We start from the raw sequence: 20,118 nt of genomic DNA on the forward strand, positions 1-20,118 counted from the left end.
GGGGTAATGGGAGTTAGTATTTAATAAGTATAGAATTTCAATTTTACAAAATGAAAAAAGTTATGGAGATGAATGCTGGTGATGGCTGAACAATATTATGAAGGTATTTGAAACCACTGAACTATATATACTTTAAAAGAGTTAAAATGGTAAGATAAGTTTTATTTTATATGTATTTTACCTCCACTGCCCCACCACAAAATGGGAATATAAACTGACATAGGGTGATCTCCGAGACATACTGCTAAGTAAAAAAAGCAAAGTACAGAATATATCTGCTATGCTACCTTCTGCATAAGGAAATTTAAAAACCTAAATACTTGTGCTTAGTACTGTGACTATGCCTTTAGTTAAGAAGAAAAAGAAGAGGGGTGGGTATAGCTCAGTGGTAGAGTGGGTGCTTAGCATGCATAAGGTCCTTGGTTCAATCCCCAGAAACTCCATTAAAAATAAATAAATCTAATTACCTAACCACCAAACAAAACAAAACAAAATTTTTTAAAGGAAAAGAACTGCAAACAAATCTTGAACTCTTCTTTATAGGTTTGTGTTTCAAAGTAGTATAGATACAGCAATTCTGAAACTTCTAAATGTGTTGTAGGATTATGCAAATATGCTGATGCTGTTGGGAGCCAAGGTTCTCATTGTGGAAAAGAGAGAGACAAACACAGAATACATGAAAAGGCAAAAAAGAATGGTGTGAGGATGGACATTTGGAAGTGGTACTTTTAAACTTATTTCACATATTTCTTAGCTTTGTTAGCCGGAAGGGCTTAAAAACACATTTAGTACACAGCTATTGGTTTCCTAGTAAAAGGAACCAGAGCTTCTGGGAGAAATGTCTGATTTCAAAAGCGAAAACAGGGAAGAAGCCCAGAACATCTTAGTGTGCCAGATGTAAGTAAAGTAAGTAAAGAAGTAATCAAAATAACAACAACAATATGGGGGCATGTAAAAAATGACACAGGAGCCACTTTCAAGGAGCTCTTGTTGGACAACTTGTGGCAAATTGAGCATTGAAATTATTAAGAACATTATGAATTATAAACCACCCAAAACAACAGGAATCAATGAGTCCAAATGGAGGATAAATTAGACAAGTAAGATGGAGAAGGCAAGGGCTCTTCCTTACAGAATGCCTACTACTAAGTGTAGAAGGAGAGCTGAAGTTGGAAAAATCATCACTTTGCAACTACTGCAGTAAAGCTTGGTTCAGGCAAGAATCATCACAGGATTCTAAATCTAGATCAGATAGTTTGATGAGGACCAGGATTTTGGTATAGTCCTGGAATATCTTATAAATCACTTATTATTGCAAGAAGAATAGTGATTATCTTTGTAGCATAGAAACAACACAATATTATATAGATAATATTTTATCTATACCTAGATATTTTATCTAGTATCGGAACATTACTCTGACCATGTGATGAAAATTAACATGACTGATGAGGGACACTGTGTGCTTCAGGATGTCATACACTTGAGAAGGACACAACATTCCTTATGTGGTATTCCGGGCAGAGAAGGAAGAACCTGAATGTAATTATGAGGAACATCAGACAACCCCAAAATGAGAAACATTCTTCAAAAAAGCCAACAAAACAGAGCTGCTCTGTATTCTTCAAAAATATCAATATAATAAAAGACAGGAAGGACTAAGGAACCCTTCTGGTTTAAATTATAAAGAAATACGACAACTGAATGCAAAAATGATCCTGGACTAAAAGGACAGATATTTCATCAAGGGCATTACTGGGATAATCAACACTGGAAATATATATAAAAGTATTACTTCCATATTAAATTTCCTGAAATTTGATAGCTGCATTGTGATCATTAAGGAAACTATCCTTGCTCTAGGAAATACAAACTAAAGTACATTAAGGGGTAGACGGGAATGATGTACGCAACTTACCCTCAAATGGTTCAGGAAAAAAAACTCGTGTGTGTGTGTGTGTGTGTGTGTGTGTGTGTGTGTGTGTGTAGACAGGATATGATATGATAAAACAAATTGGCAAAAAGTTTAAAACTAGTGATCTGTCAAGTTAAAAATTATTTCAAAAAAAATTTTCAAGTACTATATATAGATCAATGGCCCAAGGAGCTACACATTCCTAAGAATCTAAACACTGGATATATTCTAAAAATTTTTTAAAGTTTATGATCATCCAGATCTAAGAGCTGAAAGAGAACCAAAGGATAAGACACAGTAAGACCAAGCAGAAGACCAGACAGCTGGTGCATCATCCTCTCTCTCCTTGGCTTCCTATAAATGCCATTACAAAAGAATCTTCATAAGGGATTCTTACTACACCCCATCAGTGGATCAACAAGGATTTCCTAGCAAATGAAAATGTTACATGGCTTTCAGTAGTAAAGGTGGGTGCCCTTCTCCATCCATTTTAAAGGGATTGAAATACATGTTGCCCATCCTAACTTTGGGTGGAAGAAATAACATATTTGTTGTGTTAGAAGGTTTTCACTAACACTTAATTTCATCCCTTTTAATTTAAGCAAAATTTAATCAGCACAAGCAACAAAAATACTTGGTATATTTTACATCTAATTTGAGAGATACTTAAATATAAGATTTTCTGAAACATACCTTTTAAAGTCACCATACCTTACACTCCACATAAGTCTGAATTAAGATCTTTAGAGTTTCTTGGTTTCAGGAAGATTGTGGTCTCTCCTCTCCATTCCCACTATATCCAACATTATATAATGCATAATTTAAATTTTTCAAAATAAACTAAACTTACAAGTATAGTTTACTGAAACAAAACTCATTTTCTTTTGGGGTCCCCACTCTGATAGTATCCTAACTACATGCATAATCTCTCTATAGAATATTCCAGCACTTCTCCCATGTTACTGTATATACCATGAGTTAATGTGTCAAAATATATTTTTTTAATTGCTGTGGTTTTCTGATCACTGTGACATGATATGCCATTAATCTGACATAGGCCTAGATGTACATTCCTGGTAAACAATTCTCTACTATATACATTTAATCTGAAAGTTTAAATTATCTATTTGTAGCTTCCACCTTCATTAAGATGCTAGAAAGTTAAAAGAACTTTAGAATTATACAACCATTGCTATTTTCAAATCAAAAGAATAAAATGTGAAAACAACTAATGACTGCAAGTCACTTTACTCTCACACTTTAGGAGGAATTACATAAGTATAATTTAATTATTTTTTTAAAGGGTTCTTTTAAGGCAGTGGTTCTGAACCTTGGCTGCACGTTAGAATTACGGAGTTTTCAAAATCTTGATGCCCAGGCCAAGTCCCAGACTAATTAAAGCAGAATCTCTGGACCATGGGACACAAGCATCAGGATATTTTAAAACTTCCAGAGTGATCAGAATGTACAACTGAGGTAGAAAGCCACTGTTTTAAAAAAGAAATATTTTAGGACATAAATATTTAAATATATGCTGTTTTAAAAATAGCACCATGAGAGGCTATAAACACACCCTAGCAAATTTTCTTAAGGCGCTTTTAAAAATTGTTTTTTTGTCATACCTTCACCAAAAACAGTGTTAGGCATATTGATCACCTGCCTTACTAACTATACCTAGCTGTTAACAGAGGTGAAGAACACTAGTTTTAGAGTCACAGACTTGGATACAAGTCCCAGTTCTACCATGTAACAGTTCTATGACTGTGGATAAGTAGCTTAACCTCCCTGAGCTTCCATGTCCTCATCTGAAAAATGGGATGATTAAAGCATAAAATAGTGTGCAAAATATGACATCTGGCACCTAGGAAGTAAAGTATAAATGGCTCTGCTTATCATTACCAAGCTAGACTAGAAGACGAGGAGGCTAGGACTTTATCTTGTTTAAGGTTGTATTTTCACAACCTACCACACAGTAGCTACACAATTCTTAACTGTTAAGCTCCTTAAGGATTTTTTATCTGTCTTTGTAACTCTAATGCCTAGTACAGATTCTGATACACAACAAAGGTTTAATAACGTTCTGAACAAATGAAACAAACTTATTTCAGGTAAAAACAAACCCTCAAGCCTTGCTCTGTAGAAAAGAAGTCAGAATATCCAGCATCTGTAGCCAGTAGTCCCACAAATTGCATTGCAGGCCGCTGCTGTATAAACAGTTCTACAGCTCCATCAGTGATGCAAATGCCCCCAGAAATGTCCAGTGACACAATATTAGGCAGAATATCCTGCTGCTGTAGCAAGTGAAAAGCTAGATCTGACTTGAGTTGCCTGTGATCAGAAATATCAAGGTGATGCAGACATTTAAGTTCTCTAATGACTGCGAGAATCTGTGGTTTGGTCATGGTCAGGCATTTCAGATAATGCATTGTGAGAGATTTGAGTCGATCCTTACAAGTAAGGAGTGCAGAGATGTTAGTGACCAGAGTATTAGAGATATCCAGGCTTTCCAGTTTTGGTAACTGAGAAACATTAACCAGGTCTTCACTGTGAAAACAGACATTGAAAACACTTAAAACACGAAGACCAGTGAGCTGACCAAAGAACAGCAGCCCTGAATCTCGAGGGATGCTTGTTGAGTCCAACAGGAGACACCGGAGGTTTTGCTGGATCCAGCTATTGCTGCAGAGTCCACTTAAGATGTCTGGGATTGGGAGGTCAGCATGTACTGCAGTAGCGTCCAGTTCAATGAGTTTGTGATGGCAGAAGGCTTTTATGAATGCAGCTGTAGAGATCTTAGCTTTCTGAATATTGACCAGCTTCAGTTTCATTTGGTTGCCTTGGAAAATGCTCGCTGTTCTGTCAGTCAGCTTGCCTATAAGAGAACCAGAACCAGCTTGTAACAACTAAATCTCATGCCTTTCCCAGGAGGCATTATAAGCCAATGAACTTTGACAGATACTAATAATAACAATAATAACTACATTTACTGCTTACTCTGTGCCAAGCATTGCTCTAAGCCCTTTACTCAGATTATCTCATTTGGTCTTTGCAAGAATACTATAAAGCAACTATTATTATTACTACCTTACAGTTGAGGAAACTGAAGCTTAAAGAGGTTAACCTGCTCAAGGTCAAAATGTGTGGCAGAATCAAGAATCAAAACCAGTTTGACTCTAGAGCCCAGTTTTAACCATAGCAACCTTATTCACAGAAAAAAAGAACAAAATAAAAGAAGTAGGTAAGTATAGTATACAAATATACAAATAGTACTACTAATGATTACTTTTAACCAAATTTATAAATAGGTTTTGACAAGTCACCTCTCTAGACTTCATTTTCCTCATCTGTAAAATGAGTGGGTTACACTAGATTTCATATAGAAAAGATTTACTGAGCACCTTTTTTGTGTGAGATCCTGTGTTAAGTAATAGGCACACAAGGTAAAAGGTAATTAGACATCTGTGACCACAAAGAATTCAGTCTGCACATCACGTAAATAAATGACAACAGTATATTGTACACACAATAGTGTTATTACATGCAATAATGATTCGTACCAGGTATTGAATTAATACAGATGAGGTTAACTTTGGGGAAGGTTTTGAAGACTAAACATCCATTTTCCCAGGAAGGTGAGGGGTAGAAGAACACGCCAAAGACATGGAGGCACAGAACAGCAGATTATTCAGGATGACCCTAAGTAGGTCAGCGCTACTAGAACATAGTGTACAAGGGGAGACATGGATGGAAATGAGAATGGAGAAAAAGGTAAAAGGCAGATGGTACTTCTACACAACTAGGAAACTCAGACATTTACCCTATAAACAATAACTCAAAATTTGTAAGCAAAAAATGAAGTCATAATTACATTTTTAGAAAGACCAACTATGTAATAATATAAAGGAATTAGAGATTATTAATGATTTTAATGATGAGATATGAAGGTTTAAATTGACAAAACATGGTAGCTAAATGAACTGGGGAAAAGAACTGAGGAAAAAGGTGCATAAACTGACTCATAGGTTCTCAGTTTGAGCTGGGCTATGCTACAAAGACAGGAAAAAGGAACCCCTACACTTAAGGCTTTGAGGAGGAACTTAGTACATTCATTCACACATTTATTCACCAAATACTGAGTGCTCAAGGTGTGCAAAGTGCTATGCTAGATGCTGAGAATGGTGAATGAGACAGACATGGCTCCAGCCATCATGGAGTTTATTTACATCCTAGAGGGAGAATACAGATACAAAAGAATATAGAACAAGCCGAATACTACTAACATTTAAAATGTAGCAAGTATTCTAAAGGAAACAAACAAGAACATAATATAGGGGTGAGGAAAAGGAGGAGGAGGAGGACAAGAATCTTCTGTCTCTCAGTGAGGTTTGAGGAGGTGACATTTAAGCTGAGACCAAAAGGATATGGAAGGCAAAGGCAGCTGTCACTCCAGATGCAGGAAAAGAGCTAAAGACCTGATATGGGAAACAGTTTGGTTTTTTCTGTGAAATGAGAGAACCAGGATGGCGAAAGCATAGTGGTGAAGGGGAGACCAGCATCTGACAGGTTAGAGACAGAGGCAAGAGTCAGACCTTGCAGGCCAGGGTAAACATTTGGCATTTTACCCTAAGTACAAGGAGAAGCCTTTAAAAAGCAACAGAAGTGTGGACAGATCTGATTAAGGTATAAGAGGACTGTTCTCTGCTGTGTGGCAGAGCCTGGAGAGGGGCAAAAGGTAAGGAGACCACTTGGGAGGCCAGGAGAGACGAGGAAGGTGTCACTGACAGGAGCTAGGAGGAAAAGAACGTTTGACATGTGTGTTATGAAGGTAGGAAATGTTTCAGGAGAATCAAGGTTAGAGGGAAGAGGAATGCAAAATGGCTCCTAAGTCACTGAACAACTAGGTAGATGGTCAAACCACTTAAGATGGGGGGAAATGGAGTGTAGCAGATGCTGTGATGTGACACCAGATCACCTTTAGAAATAAAGGACTTACTAGAGCCCTGGGAATGCTACCAACTGACAGCCCTCATCTATAGGGACTGCATCAGCTGAAAAGAGTTGCTTTACCCAAGGTCACACCCCTTTCCCATGGAGACTCACATCCAAAGACTGTTTTGGGAGGTATAAAGATCCAGCCCTCACCAACTCAACACAGATCTGAGCAGTTATTCTATCTTCAAGACTCACCACAAAATCAGCCAAGGTCTTCTAGATTCTATGTATTTTAAACCCACAAGACTGAAGCATAAACATTTGGAATTAATAGGCAAGGAGACAGTATTTAAAAGCACAGGAATGGATGACATGGGAATGTAAGAAGAAAAGAAACAAGGACCAGGTACCAAAAAGCACCCACGTTTAAGGTCAGATAATAGAATGAGAAATAATAGTCATGATAACAACTAACAGTTCTTGAATGTTCTAAACATTTTAGATATATTAACTCTAAATCCTCATAAAACCCAATGAGGTAGACAGTTTTATTATTAGTAACATTTCACAGATGAGATGAGGCACAAGGGAACTTAAATAACTGGCCCATGGAAATGGTGTGCAAACCCAAAGAGTCTGGCACCAGAGCCAGAACTCATAACCTTTAATCTGTACTGCCTTTCCAGTGAAGCTAGATAAGGAGAGACAAGCAGCAGCCATTGAGGTAGGAGAAAACCAAAAGAATACGATGATTCAGTGGCCCAGAGAAGAATTACAGGATACCTAGGAGGCATCCTGGATACGTGATCCTGGAGCTTAGAATAAAGTCCACACTGGAAACTCTGGGGAAGTGGTAGCTAAACCAAAGAAAATTAGCCAGGGAGTGTACAAAGTGAGAAGGGTACCCAAGCTAAAACCTTAAGGAACACAAAACACTTAAGTTACATACAGGAAAACAGAAGCATACAAAGGAAATTATGGAACAGTAATCAAGGATAAAATTTAAAAAAACAGAAAAACAAAGTACTCTAAGCCAGGAAGGTTGAGAATAATAAACACTAAGTCAGACCTACAAGACCGCCTGATGATTTAATAAATCTAAGCAGGCAATGACTAAGTAAATCTATGGCCACCAAAACCAAAAAACCAACCAAACACCAACCAGACACCAGACATCATTAACATCCTTAAGAAGTATAGGGCACTACCAAAAGCATCAAACCTGAACCTGAGTAAGCCTCTAAATTTCCAACTTATAGGAATTACAAGCATCAGAGGAACGTGTCAAATCATAGCAGAGTCAAACAATGGCAAAACCCAGATTATAGGACACTTCACAGAACAAATGACCAGTTTATTTAAAAAACAAAATAACTGGAAAATCCCAAAATACATGGACTTCTAAACAACACATGAATCAAAGAAGAAATCTCAAGAGAAATTTTAAAATATTTTGAACTAAATGAAAATGAAAATTTATCAATATCTGTGGGATGCAGTACAGGCAGTGCTTAGAGGGAAAGTTGTAGCACTGAATGCATATATTAGAAAAGAATCAATAATCTAAGTTCCTACTTTAGGAAACTAGAAAAGAAAAATAAATCAAAAGTAAGCAGAAGAAAAACAAGAATTAGAGCAGAGGGAGTGCCATCAGCAATATGGCAGAGCAAAACGATATGTTGGTCTCTCTCCTTCAATCTACAATCAGTAAAACATCCACAATGCACATGCAAACAGCTCATCACCTCAATATCAAAAAAAAAAAACAAACCGATCTTAAAATGGGCACAAGACTTGAACAGACATTTTCTCTAAAGAGGACATGCAGATGACCAACAGGCACATGAAAAGATGCTCAACATTGCTAATCATCACAGAAATGCAAATCAAAACCACAATAAGATATCACGTCACACCTGTCAGAATGGCCATCATCAAAAAGGACACAAGCAACAAATGCTGGCAAAGATGTAGAGAACAGGGAACCCTTTGACACTGTTGGTAGGAATGTAAACTGGTACAGCCACTGAGGAAAACAATATGGAAGTTTCACAAAAAACTAAAAATAGAACTACCATATGACCCAGCAATTCCATTCCTAAGTATATATCTGAAAAAACAAAAAAACACTAATTTGAAAAGATACATGCACCCAATGCTCGTAACAGCATTATTTACTACTGCTAAGATATGGAAACAAACTAAGTGTCCATCAACAGATGAATGGATAAAGAAAATGTGGTATATATATACAATAGAATACTACTCAGCCATAAAAGAGAATGAAATCTTGCCATTTGCAACAACACAAATGGACTTGGAGGGTACTATGCTAAGTGAAATAACTCAGAGAAAGACAAATACTGTATAATATCACTTATATGTAGACTCTAAAAAACACAACAAACAACTGAATATAACAAAAAAGAAGCAGACTCAGATACAGAAAACAAACCAGTGGGGAGAAGGAAGGAGGAGGGGCAATACAGAAGTAGAGGATTAAAAGGTTCGAACTATTATGTATAAAATAAGCTACAAAGGTATATTTTACAATACATGGAATATAGACAATATTTTACAGTAACTATAAATGGAGTATAATATGTAATAACATAATAATAAATAATACTGTACATCAACTATACTTCAATTTAAAAAAATCCACAATGAAAAAAAGGTCATGGCCCAACACCAGGAAGCAAGAGAATTCCACACACCAGTACATCTAAAGGTAGAGGAACTGGGGGAAGAGTTGGGATAGCATCTGCAAACATGATCATGTGGCCATGGCAGCTATGCCTGCAGCCTCAGAGAACAGGGTAGCAGCAGGGGAGGCAACGCATACAGCTTTGGCCTCCTGGCTGCAGGTGAGCCCATGGCCACAAGGATTTGAGCAGCAGTAGTGGGGTCCTGAGACTCCATTCCTCCAGCCACGAGGCACCCACAACTCTGGCCCCTCACCACCCTCCAACTGCAGTGGTGGAGCCCATGAACCCCACACCACCAAAGAAGGCATCCACATGACCTCAGCTCCTCCTTCACTCCCCTTCTCAAACCACAGCTACAGAGCCAGAACTCAGGGGATCCCAGAAAGGATGAAAGCCGCCACCATCTGGGTACCCCAAGTAGCAACATCAGTGGCACTGGCAACAATAAGACACCAACGACTCTGGAGGCACAAGAAGAGATAACAAGGACACTGGAAGACACCTCGGACAGAGGTGGTAGAGGGTGGTAAAAATATAACCAGAGGCAGCTCAGATAAGAGAAACCAAAAAAAAAAAAAAAAAAAAAAAGTGTGGTATAGTGCCATCTACTGGAAAACAAAAGAAAGATCTCTAATTTCCAATGTGTGAAATCATTAGGATCAAGTGGAAATGTTTGTTACTTCAAATGTGCTGGCAGAGCAACATCAAGCACCATGAAGAATCACAGTAACACTATATACCACACAAAGAAAATGACAATTTTTCAGAAACCAAACTTAAAGTCACTGAACACTGCAATCTAACTAACAGAGAATTCAACATAGGTGACATGAAGAAACTCAACAAGTTACACAAAACTCAGAAAGGCAGTTCAATGAGCTCAGGAATATAATTAATGAATGGAAGGAATACTCTACCAAAGAGACTAAAACTCTAAAATAACCAGAAAGAAATTCTGGAGCTGAAGAATTCAATAAATGAGAAAAAGAATGCATTAGAAAATATTGGAAATAGAGCAGACCACCGGAAGAGAGACTTAGCAAGCTCAAAGACAGGAAAAGAGAAATAATACAAGAGAAGAGGGAAAAGAGATAATTTTTAGAAAGGAAATTCTCCAAGAACTATCCAACTCTTTTTAGGAAGGGTAACATTAGGGTAATGGGTATCCCAGAAAGAGAATGGAGGAAAATGGAGCAGAGTTTCTTTAAACAAAAAATAAAAAGCTGGAAACTTTCCAAACCTAGAGAAGAAACTGGACATACAAGGGATATACAAGTCCATGAAGCTAAGTGAATATCTAATTACCTCAATGCAAAAAGACCTTCTCCAAGACACATTACATTAAAATCATCAAGTCACTGACAAAAAAAAAAAAAAAAGGTTTTAAAGGTAGCCAGAGAAAAATGATGATAATCTACAAAGGAACCCCCAGAAGGCTATCAGCAGATTTCTCAGCAAAAATTTCGCAGGCCAGGAGGGAGGAGAATGACATTCTCAAAATACTTAAAGATAAAAACTGTCATCCAAGAATACTCTATCCAGAAAAGTTATCATTCAGATATAAAGGAAAAATAAAGACTTTGCCAGATGAATAAAAGCTAAGAAAGTTCATCACCACCACCTACCTTACAAGAAATGTTGAAAGGAGCTCTTCTAAGGGGGAGAGTATAGCACAAGTGGTAGAGCGCATGCTTAGCATCCATGAGGTCCTGAGTTCAATACCCAATACCTCCTCTAAAAATAAATAAACCTAATTATTTCCCCTAATGCCCTAAAATAAAAATAATATAATAATTAATTAAATGTTTTAAAAAAGAAAAGAAATGAGCTCTTCTACCAGAAACAAAAAGACAAAAGTACACAGAACTTTGAGTAAGATGACAGACAGAATCAGAAAATTTTAACTGTTTATCTGAATAGGTTTTTTTTTTTTAATGGAGGCCCTGGGGATTGAATCATGCATGCTAAGCATGCACTCTACCACTGAGCTATATGAACCCCCCTGAATAGCTTTTAAACACTTTATTATGCATAAAGGTTAAAAGAGGGTAAAAGGGCATAAAAAAATAACTATAGCTACTTCAATTTGGTAACAAACTCCTAACATAAAAAGGATAATCTGAAATAAGAAAAACACAAAAGTAGAAGAGGAAAAGGACAAAACCCATCTAGGTAAATGAAGATAAGATGCTATCAGAATAAAAAGGACTATTTTATCTATGAGATGTTTTATACAAATCTCACAATAACCACAAAACATGAATCTAGAACAAAGAAACAAAATATAAAAAAAAGAGGAAACTGAGAAAAACATCATAGAAAAACACCAAACCAAAATGGCAGACAGAAACACAAGGAAAAAGAAACATTAGAGATATAGAGCAGCCAAAAAAACAAAAGATAAAATGCCATTACCAAGTCCTCATCTGTCAGTAGCCATCCTAAATGTAAATAGATTGAATCTACCGATCAAAAGTCAGAATGGCTGGATGACTTAAAAAACATGGCCAAACTATGAGAAAATAGCAAAGCTGGAGATAGTACATTCCCTAATTTCAAACCATATTACAAAGCAATCAAAATGACATGATACTGGCAGAAAAACAAAGATCAATGGAACAGAATTGAGAGCTCAGAAGTAAATCCATGCACATATGGGCAATTAATTTACAATGAAGGAGCAAAGACCATACAATGGAAAAAGAATAATCTCCTCAATAAATGGTGTTGAGAAAACTAAACAACTACATACACAAAAATTAAGTTAGGCTACTATTCATACTATACATTAAAAAAATCAACTCAAAATGGATTAAAGACTTGAAACCATAAAACACTTAGAAGAAAACATAGGTAATATGCTCTTTGGCATTGTTCCTAGCAGTGATCTTTCTAGATATATCTCCTTACGCAAAGGATTCAAAAGCAAAAATAAATAAATGGGACTGTATCAAACTAAAAAGCTTCTGCACATCAACCAAATGAAAAAACCACACACCAAATTGAAGATATTTGTCAATGATATATATTCTATAAGGGATTAATATCCAAAATATAGAAAGAACTCAACAACAAAAAACCAAACAACCCAATTAAAAATTGGGCAGAGGAACTGAATATTTTCCTAAAGACATATGATAGCCAACAAGCACATGAAAAGATATTCAATATCACTAATTATTTACGAAACGCAAATCAAAACCACAATGAACTATCACTTCACACCTGTTAGAATGGCTATTACCAAGATAGCAAAAAATAATAAGTGCTGACAAGGATATGGGAAGCCTGTGGATGGGAATGTAAACTGGTGTAGCCACTATGGAAAATAGTATGGAGACTCCTAAAAAATTAAGACTAGAACTACCATATAATCTAACTATCTTACTTCTGAGGCATTTATCCAAAGAACACGAAAACACTAATTCAAAAAGTAGGGAGCAGGGGGATAGCTTAAATAGCAGAGCACGTGCTCAGCATGCGTGAGGTCCTGGGTTCAATCCCCAGTACCTCCTCTAAAAACAAATAAATAAATAAACCTAATTACCTCTCCTCCTCCTCCAAAAAAATAAGAGAAGCTCAAAAGATATATGCACCCCTACGGTCACTGCAGCATTGCTTACATATAGATACAGCCAAGATATAGAAACAACCTAAGTGTCCATTAGTAGATGACTGGATATAGAAGATGTGGAAAACATATTCAATGGAATATTACTCAGCCATAAAAGACAAAATCTTAGCATTTTTGATGACATAGATGGACCTTGAGGGTGTTATGCTAAGTGAAATAAGTCACACAGAACAAATATCATATGATTTTACTCTTATGTGGAATATAAAAAAATAAACAAAATAAATGAAATACTAAACCACATAAAAATAAACATGTAGATACAAAGAACAAAGTATTAGTTATCAGAGAGGAAGAAGTCACAGGGAGGGCAAAATGGGTAAAGGGGATCAACTGTATGGTGACAGAATGAAAGTAAATATTAGGTGGTAGGCATACTGTAGGGTATATAGAAGCAGAAATGTAATGTTGTACACCAGTATTTTGTAACAACTGTATATGCAATGTAACCTTAAAAAATTGTATTAAAAAAGGTTGGGGAAAAAAAGGAAATATAATGGACACATGAAACTGATATGTTATAAATCAATGTTACCTCAAATCAGTAGAAGAAAATAAACAAAACAAGTTGGTTCTTTGAAAAGATCAATAAAAAACAGTAAGTCTCTAGCCAGGCTAACTTAAATAAAGACAAATTACTAATATCAGAAATGAGAAAGGGGACATCACTATAGATCTCATGGACATTAAAAGGATAAGAAAGGAATAATATGAACAACTCTATGCCAATAAGTATGATAACCTAAATGAAATGGACCAAATCCTTGAAAGACACACTCCACCAAAACTCACACAAAATAGACAATGTGAATAGGCCCACAGCTATAGAAGAAATGTATTCAATAATTAATAACCTCTAAAACAAAGAATCAGGCCCAGATGGGTTCACTGAGGAATTCTACCAAACGTTTAAGGAAGAAATTATACCAGTTCTCTATAATTTCTTTCAGAGGACAGAAGCATAGGGAATACTTCCTAAGTCATTCTTTGAGGCCAGCATTACCTTAACACCAAAACCACAGAGACATTACAAAAGAAAACTATAGACAATAGCTCTCAAGAACATAGATGCAAAAATCCTCAACAAAATATTAGCAAACCAAATCTAACAATGTATTTAAAAAGTACATGTATATCCTATTTAGCATGAATAACAAAAAGATTTAAAAACTTTTTTCTATGTAGAAAAACTAGGTAAAAGATTGACAAAAAAACAAAAGATATGAAAAACATTATAAACCAACTAGATCTAACAGAACCCTACAAAACAACTCTCCCAATAATGGCAGAATACACATTATTCTCAATTGCACATGATACATTCTCCAGAAAAGAGCATATATCTGGCAACAAAACAAATCTCAGTAAATTTTAAAAAACTGAAATAAAACAAAGTATGTTCTCCAACTATAATAAAATAAAAATAAAAATCAATAACAAAGATATCTGGGGAATTCACAAGCTGATGAAAATTAAACAGTATATTCCTAAAAAAAAAAAAAAAAAAAGGATCAAAGGAGAAACCAAAGAAGAAATTAGAAAATAACTTGCAATGAATGAAAAATAGGGGGGGAGGGTATGGCTCAAGTGGTAAAGCACATGCTCAGCATATACATGGTGCTGGGTTCAATCCCCAGGACCTCCTCTAAAAATAAACAAACGAGATGAATGAAAAATAAAGACAACACACAAAAAACTTACAGGACACAGATAAAGCAGTGCTTCAAGGAAATTTATAGCTTTAATTCATAATTTTAAAAAGAAGTTCTTAAATCAATAACCTAAACTTCTACCTTAAAACACAGGAAAAAGAAAAGCAAACTAAACATAAAATGAGCAGGAGGAAGGAAATAATAAAGATTAGAGTGGAATTAATGGAGGACAGAAAAGACAATAAAGTTTAAAAAAAAACCAATGAAATCAAAAGCTAGTTCTTTGAAAAGATCAACAAAATTGACAAACCTTTAGCTCAACTGACCAAAAAAACAAAACAAAACAAATCTCAAATTTCTAAAATGAGAAATGAAAAAAGGAACAGAACAATGACCTAGCAGAAATAAAATGGATTATAAAGGAATATCATGAACAAATTATATGCCAATAAATAAGATAACTTAAATGAAACAGACAAGTTCACAGAATAACACAAACTACCAAAATTACTCAAGAAACAGATAATATGAATCGACCTATAAGTAAATAGGTTGAATTTGTCATAAAAATATTACCCAAAGAGGCCAAGAAGGCTTCACTGGTGAATTCTACCAAACATTTAAAGAATACACATCAATTATTTACAAACACTTTTTAAAAAAAGAAGAGGGGACACCTTCCAACTCCCTGAAGCCAGTCTTCCCTGATGCCAAAAATCCATATAAAGAAAGCACAAGAACACAAAGTTACAGAACAAAATATCTTTTAAAATTATGGATGCAAAAATCCTCATCAAATTACCAGCAAACTGAATCTAGTAACATACTCTTTTCCTGATAAAAACATTCAACAAACTAAATAGAAGGGAATTCCTGATAAAAACATTCAACAAACTAAATAGAAGGGAATCTCTTCAGCCTGTTAAGGGCAATTACAAAAAACCCAAGGCTAGCATCATTCTTTAATGGTAAAAGACTAGATGCTTTCCCCTTAAAATTAGGAAAAGACAAGGGTGTCTGCTTCAATATTTCTATTACACTGGAGGTTCTAGCCACGGAAGTTGGGGTAAAAATTAAATAAAAGACATCCAAATTGGAAAGGAAGAAGTAAAACTATCTCCATTTGAAGATGACATGATCTTGTGTATAAAAAAATTCTAAGAAATCCTCTAAACAACTATTAGAACTCATAAATGAATTCACCAAGTTTCCAGGGTGTATGATCAACATAAAAAAATCAACTGCATTTCTGTACACTAGAAATAATCAATCCAAAAATGAAATTAAGGAAGCAATTGCATCATAAGAGTAAAATACTTAGAAATAAACTTAACCGGAGTGTGATTTTTTAAATTTTTATTGAAGTGTAGTTGATTTACAATGTTAGTTTCAGGTATACAACCAACGTGTAATCTTATACCCATAAATTAGAAAACACTGTTGAAAGAAATTAAAGATCTATTTTAAGTACGTAGAAAGATCTCCCATGCTTATGTATTAAAGATTTCAGATTGTTAAAATGGCAAAACATTGGTGAAAATAATTAAAGATGATCTAAATAAATAGAAAAACGTCATAACCATGGATCAAAAAACTTAATACTGTTAAGATGGTAATATTCCCCAAAGTGATATACATATCTGATGCAATTCCTATTCAAATCCCAACTGGATTCTTTGCAGAAACTGACAAGCCGAATCTAAAATTTATATGGAAATATAAGGGGCCCAGAATAATCAAAACAAATTTGAAAAAGAAGAACAAAGTTGGAAGACTCACACTTTTCAATTTCAAAACTCACTACAAAGCAACAATAACCAAGACAGTGTGGTACTGACATAAGGATAGACATATAGGACCTTAGATTTGGCAATGGATTCTTAGATATGATACCATAAGCAACAAAAGAAAAGAGAGATAAACTGACTTCATCAAAAAAACTTTTGTGAGTCAAAGGACATTATCAACAAAGTGAAAAGACAATCTACAGAATGGAAGAAAGTAATACAAGGGACTTAAATCTAGAATACATAAAGAACTCTTAAATGCAATAATAAAAGACAAGTAACCTAATAAGAAATAGGCAAAAGACCTGAATAGAGACTTCTCCAAAGAGGATAAACAAATGACCATCAAGGACATGCAAAGATGCTCACCATCATTAATCACTAGGGAAATGCAAATCAAAATCACATCAGATACCACTTCACATCCACCAGGATGGATATAATCAAAAAGTCAGATAATAACAAGTTTTGGTGAGGATGTGGAGAAATTGGAACATTGCTGATGGGAATGTAAAATAGTGCAGCCACTTTGGAAAAGAGTTTGGAAATTCCTCAAAAAGTTAAACATAGAACTACCATTTGACCCAGCAATTCCACTCCTGGATATACACTCTAGAGAAATAAAAACATATATCTACACAGAAATGTGTACGTGAATGTTTATAGTAGCATTATCCATAATAGCCGAAATATAGAAACAACTGATAAATGAATAAAAGGTGGCATATCAATACAAAGGAACACTATGCAGCCATAAAAATAAAGTAGTAACTGATGCTGCAACATGGATGAACCTTGACAATATCATGCTGAGTGAAAGCCAGACACAAAAGGCCACATATTGCATGATTCCATTTATATTAAACATTTAGAAAAGGCAAACCCACAGAGGTAGAAAGTAGATTAGTGATTGCTTAGAGTTAAGGGGTTGGGTAAGGGAGTTTCTTTTTGAGGTGATGAAAATGTTCTAAAATTAACTGCTGCACAAATCTGTGAATATACTAAAAAAATAATTGAACTGTATACTTCAAATGGATAAATTATAAGGTATGTGAATCTATCTCAATAATTTATTACTAAAATTTTTAATTAACAAGAAAACTAACAACAAATTAAACATAGCTCTTTGAAAGCCCCACTACAATGGCAGGTGAAGGAAAAAAATTTTAAGGCTCATATTCACCATGAAAAGATAAAGATGAGACTACAGCAACAGCATTTCAGAAGGTAGAGTGCAGATGAGTGGTAACTTGACTTACTACCTCTACCACCATCACTCTGCTAAGCCAACAGCAGGGTAAGCCTAGAAGCAAAACAATTTTCATCAAGGGATCTCAGAATGATTCTGAGAACCAGCCTCAACACAAAATAAAACTTCTCACCAGTTGTTGTGAGGAGCAAAACAGGAATGATATGTGAAAGTGCTTTTTAAATAGTAAAGTGCTATAAGAGTACACTATAAAAGAGCCTTATCATTACCTTGCAAAGTCATCACCCCAACGAATTGATCAGCTAATTCCTGAGGGAAACTCCAATGCTCCGGAAGGCAAAGCGTTCCATCAGATCTTTTAGAACACAGTTTCTCCAGGTTAACTACCAAGACATTCAGGCAGATGTTGACCAAAGTGTAGGGAGATGACTCCTCCTAGCAAACAAATCCCCAAACAAAATTGTTAGAATACATCTATAAAAATTCAACATAAAAGTGGTCATGCCTACATCATACTTAATATCTGAAAATATATTCTCCTTACTCTAATGATTTACATGTAATGAAACCATCTTGTTCAAATAGTTAACTGTATGGAAGATTTTATCTGATGTAGCTTCTGTTGTATCTTTTTTTATTGTTTTTTTTTAATTTTTTACAATGTTGTGTTAGTCTCTGCTGTACAGCATAGTGATTCAGTTATACACACATAGATATATTCTTTTCCATTATAGGTTACTACAAGATATTGAATATAGTTCCCTGTGCTATACAGTAGGACCTTGTTGTCTGTTTATCTATTTTATATATAGTAGTTAGTATCTGCAAATCCCAAACTCCCAATTTATCCCTCCCATCACTTTTCCTCCTGGTAACAAGTTTGTTTTCTATGTCTGTGAGTCTGTTTCTATTTTGTATATAAATTCATTTATGTCGTTTTTTAAGATTCCACATATAAGTGATATCATATGGTATACGCCTTTCTCTTTCTGGCATACTTCACTTAGTATGGTAATCTCTAGGTCTATTCTGTTGTATCTTTTAAAAAATTAAATTCTCTCAATCCTTCACTTATCTCCCGTTCTACGCCAGTCACTGAAAATACAGGGATGAATAAAATACAGTTTCAATCCTTTTGAAGCTAACAGTTTAGTAGGGAATACATCCAATAAATCAGACAATTTCAGAGGACTAATCAAGCAGAAATCACATAGTCATTCACTCAACAAATATTTATTCAGTGATTACTACTCTTACCCTCAAAAGTGTTCATAAGGTAAAAGGTTGTTACACCCAGGGGGTGTAGAAGAGTACAAACTGACAAAGGTGAGACTATGGAGGCATATGGTCCCTTTCTCCTCTAAGAGGCTGGCACCTGTTCATTCAACAAATATTTGAAAGGCATGGCACTCAGACATTAATAAAGTGATAAGCCAGAGATTGCTATCTTTGTCAAAGGTTCCAACATGTAATAATTCGTTGATCATACCACTTTTAACAAATTAAATTTCCCTCCATGGTCCAAAGTATAAATTACTCCTTTGCAAATACTCTCAACTTCTTGTTCCCTCCACCATTACACTCCAGAAATTCTCCTGGAACAATTTCACTATTCACCTTTTTTATGGCAATACCCAGCAGCTAATCATCTATGCAGATGGCAAGATTCACACAACATAGTATGTCATGGCAAATTCATAATCATTAACTTCAAATGAGCCCTCAGAAGCTGGAAATCCTTCAAGGTCTCTCTAGACAGGGCACTCTCCTACCAGGAGGCAAGAATTATTTCATGTCTTCTACTTGTTCCTCAAACCCATTTCACGCTGATATCACAATCTGACTCCACTGAGAAAAATGAAGCCACCTCATCATCAAATTTAGTTGGAAACTTTCCTTGTTCTCCTCTTATATGGAAAACATGTACCTCCTTGCAAAGACCAATGCTTCCACATGTGCTGGCTGGATTTCATCCCTCTTGCCTTGGCCCCTCCTGTTATTCTTCCTTTATGTACATCTTCAAACTCTTTCTCAAATAGACCATTCTTAACATACAATGCATGCTCTATTATTGCCTTAAAAAAAGGTTCTGTTGACCCCCACATCCTCTTTAGTTAATCCTCTTCATAATCAAATTTCTTCAATAAGTTTAAATGCTGTAATCACTTTCCTCCTATTCATTTTTATTTTTCTTTTAAATGCAGTATGACTTACATACAGAAAAAAAATTACTTTTTGGTATATAGTTAGTTCAGCAAGTTTTGACAGATGCGTACAGTT

The 20,118-nt window shown here is 35.3% G+C and overlaps 1 protein-coding gene across 1 annotated transcript in view; it reads right to left on the minus strand.

The window, feature by feature from the left end:
• The window catches only part of ZYG11A (zyg-11 family member A, cell cycle regulator), a 55,392-nt gene that overhangs the window by 25,841 nt on the left and 9,433 nt on the right, over positions 1-20,118 (minus strand). The window contains 2 exon segments of the mRNA XM_010951784.3: positions 4,036-4,787; positions 18,108-18,273. Coding sequence (XP_010950086.3) covers positions 4,036-4,787; positions 18,108-18,273 — 918 coding nt within the window.

The sequence above is a fragment of the Camelus bactrianus genome, chromosome 13, assembly GCF_048773025.1.
Source record: "Camelus bactrianus isolate YW-2024 breed Bactrian camel chromosome 13, ASM4877302v1, whole genome shotgun sequence".
Classification (NCBI taxonomy): Eukaryota; Metazoa; Chordata; class Mammalia; order Artiodactyla; family Camelidae; genus Camelus; species Camelus bactrianus.